Source organism: Otolemur garnettii, unplaced genomic scaffold, assembly GCF_000181295.1.
Source record: "Otolemur garnettii isolate 467f Iridium unplaced genomic scaffold, OtoGar3 scaffold00008, whole genome shotgun sequence".
Taxonomy (NCBI): Eukaryota; Metazoa; Chordata; class Mammalia; order Primates; family Galagidae; genus Otolemur; species Otolemur garnettii.
The window spans coordinates 12,511,562-12,514,925 of NW_003852403.1; the positions used below are offsets into that span (position 1 = coordinate 12,511,562).

General features: G+C 38.3%; 1 protein-coding gene across 5 annotated transcripts in view; it reads left to right on the top strand.

The window, feature by feature from the left end:
- Nucleotides 1-3,364, top strand: part of P4HA1 (prolyl 4-hydroxylase subunit alpha 1) — a 78,261-nt gene that overhangs the window by 62,846 nt on the left and 12,051 nt on the right. For all 5 annotated transcript variants that reach the window (XR_002771742.1, XM_003783567.3, XM_023509643.1 and 2 more), the window contains one exon: nt 2,524-2,623. Coding sequence is in view for 4 of the 5 variants with exons in the window: in XM_003783567.3 (XP_003783615.1) it covers nt 2,524-2,623 (100 nt within the window). In the remaining variant the exon portion in view is untranslated. The remainder of the gene's footprint in view (nt 1-2,523; nt 2,624-3,364) is intronic.

The window sequence follows — 3,364 nt, forward strand, 5'->3', positions numbered from 1 at the left end:
AACATATCTGCCCTTTTTTGTGCCTTTCTCCAGTAGGGTTTGGTGACATAGATCTAAGCTCAAGCAAAGAGATTCATTAAAGATTGTGTTTTTACCAGAAAGTTGAATTTAAAGGTTTTAGCAAGAATATTGTTAAAATGATGAACCATGGAATCAAAATTTAATGAGAGAAGAAGTGAAGAACACAAAGGGCTGATAGACTGAGGAAAAGCAGATGTAAAAAAGGATATATAGTTGAATTTGGGGGTGCTTTTAAAATTTGAAATATAGATCCCATATCATAAAATCCCTGCCTTTAAAGTGAACATTTCAGTGTTTTGTAAATGCTTTTTTTGTTGTGTAACCATCACCAATATCTAATTCCAGAACATTTTTAGTTATCCCAAAAAGAAATCCTGTACCCATTAAGAGTCATTCCCTATTCCCAGCAGCCAGTACAGTACTTTCTATATCTATTGATTTACCTTAGAATATAAGATTCTATTCACATGAAATATACAACATGGCCCTTAGTATCTGTCTTCTTTCAGCTGATGTTTTTAAGGTTCCATCCATGTTGTAGCATGACACAATAATATGCTATTTTATAAATAATACCGTGCTTTATATATCCATCAATTGATAGACATTTGTGTTGTTTCCATTTTTGGACTGTTACGAATAATGCTGCTATGAACATCTCTGTTCAAGTTTTTGTGTGGACATAGATTTAATTCTCTTAGATACATACCTAGAAGTGGAATCACTAGGTCATTTGGTAACTATGTTTAACATTTTGAGAAACTGCCAAACTTTTCCAAAGTGCTATACCATTTTGTGTTCCCACCAGCAATGTATGGGGACCTCCCAGTTTCTTTTCTTTTTTTTTTGCTGTGGCATCATAGCTCACATAGATCACATAGCGCACAGCACCCTCAAACTCTTGGGCTCAAGTGATCTTCTTGCCTCAGCTGCCCAAGTAGCTGGACTACAGGTACCCGCCACAATGCTCAGCTATTTTTAAAGATGGGGCTCTGGCTCTGGCTGGTCTGGAACTCCTGAATTCTGGTGATCAACCTGCCTTGGTCTCCCAGAGTGCTAGAATTACAGGTATGAGCCGCTGCACCCAGTCTAGGACTCCCAGTTTCTTAATGTCCTCACCAACACTTGTTATTGTCCTTATTTACTTTTTGACACCCTGGATAGAGTGTAGTGTTGTCATCATAGCTCACTGCAACCTCAAACTCCTGGACTCAATAAATTTTCCTGCCTCAGCTTCCCAAGTAGCTGAAACTGTAGGCACATGTCACCATGCCCAGCTAATTTTTCTATTTTTTGTAGATGCGGGGCTTTCACTCTTACTCAGGCTGGTCTCAAATGCCTGACTTCAAATAGTTCTTCTACCTTGGCTTCCCAGAGTGGTAGAATTACAAATGTAAGCCATAGTGCCTGGCCCCCTCTTTTTAATTATAGCTATCTCAGTAGGTATGTTTATCTTTTAAAAACTTTTATTTAAAAAAATATGAAGTTTTTTCTTATAAAGTATTAGCATTACATATTTCTTTCTTTTTTTTTTTTTTTTGAGACGGAGCCTCAAGCTATCCCCCTGGGTAGAGTGCCATGGCATCATACTCATAGCAACCTCCAACTCCTGGGCTCAAGCGAGTCTCCTGCCTCAGCCTCCCAAGTAGCTGGGACTACAGGTGCCTGCCACAACGCCTGGCCATTTTTGGGTTGCAGCCATCATTGTTGTTTGGCGGGCCCGGGCTGGGGATTCGAACCCACCACCTCAGGTGTATGTGGCTGGCGCCTTAGCCGCTTGAGCCACAGGCGCCAAGCCAGCATTACATATTTCAAATTAAAGACTCTATGACTTCCACTCTAGTCAGTTCCTTTACCCTATCTGGAGAGAACAGCTGTTTTCAGTTTGGTGTGTATTTTCCTCGAATTTTCAGAAAGTCTCAATATAAATGGCCTTAAAATAGCCTTCTTATATTAATCCAACTGTAGTGATTGAAACTCTATACTAAGTGATAACAGTTTTTTTTTTCTGTTCTATCTAATTATAGAAAGTGTCAGCTTTTAAAAACTACAATATTTGGTGGCTGGGTGCAGTGGTGAATGCTTGTAATCCTGGCACTCTGGGAGGCCAAGGCGCATGGATTATTTGAGCTCAGGAGTTAGACACCAGCTTGAGCAAGAGTGAGACTCCATCTCTAAAAAAAAATAGCTGGGCTTTGTGGAAGGTGCCTGTAGTCCCAGCTACTGGGAAAGCTGAGGCAAGAGGATCACTTGAACCCAAGAGTCTGAGGTTGCTGTGAGCTATAATGCCAAGACAGTCTACTGAGGGTGACAAAGTGCGATTGTCTCAAAAAAAAAAAAGAAACTACAATATTCTTTAATAAAGATCATATCAAACAAGAAAATCAACTAAATGCCTTTAGATAAAGGTTTATTGTCCTATATATTTATGGCTTTTAAAACAAAAGCTATTAATCTTACTATAATGAAATATTATCAGTAAAACTATTATTTTTTTCTTAGTGCCTGGCTTTCTGGCTATGAAAATCCTGTGGTGTCTCGAATTAATATGAGAATACAAGATCTAACAGGGCTAGATGTTTCCACAGCAGAGGAATTACAGGTACGTACTCACATTATCCTTAATTTTCCACTTCCAGAGATGCTTCAGCTGAGATTTCCTGACCTGGAACAGGCAGTCCTTGATTTGCATAGTAGTTGGGGCTATGAAGAGAAGCCCTGTAAGGTGAAGCCATGCAAAGCGATTATAGTAATCAGTAGGAAAAATTATGATTATTCTGTGATCTTTAAAATTTTTAAAAAACATAAAAAACTCTTACTATTAACCATAAATATGTGGAGAAGTGAAAAAAATATGCAGCACTAATATTTATGAAGTACACTGTAATTCTTTTTCTTTCCTCAGGCTCAGTCCACCTGTCATGTGGCCAGGGTGGATTTTTTGTTAATCATTTATTTTTTTCTTTTCATTTTCTTAACAGTTTTTTTTTTAATTGAAATAATCAAAAGACTACTTTTTTCATTATTTCTCTTTTTTACTGTTATTTTTAAGTCTGTAAATTATTTGTCATAAAAAGCATCTGTCCCTCTATAATTCTTTTCCATCACAGTAATCACAACTTGACAGAATTATCTTTTTTTTTTTTAATGAGGCAGACGGGGGGAGGGGAGACACTCTGTTACCCTGAGTATAGTGCTGTAGCTCACAGCAACCTCAAACTCTTGGGCTCAAGCAGTCCTCTTGCCTCAGTATTCCAAGTAGCTGGGACTAACAGGTGCTCACCACAACACCTGGCTAAGCTTTTTTTAGTAGAGATAAGGTCTCACTCTTGCTCAGCCTGCT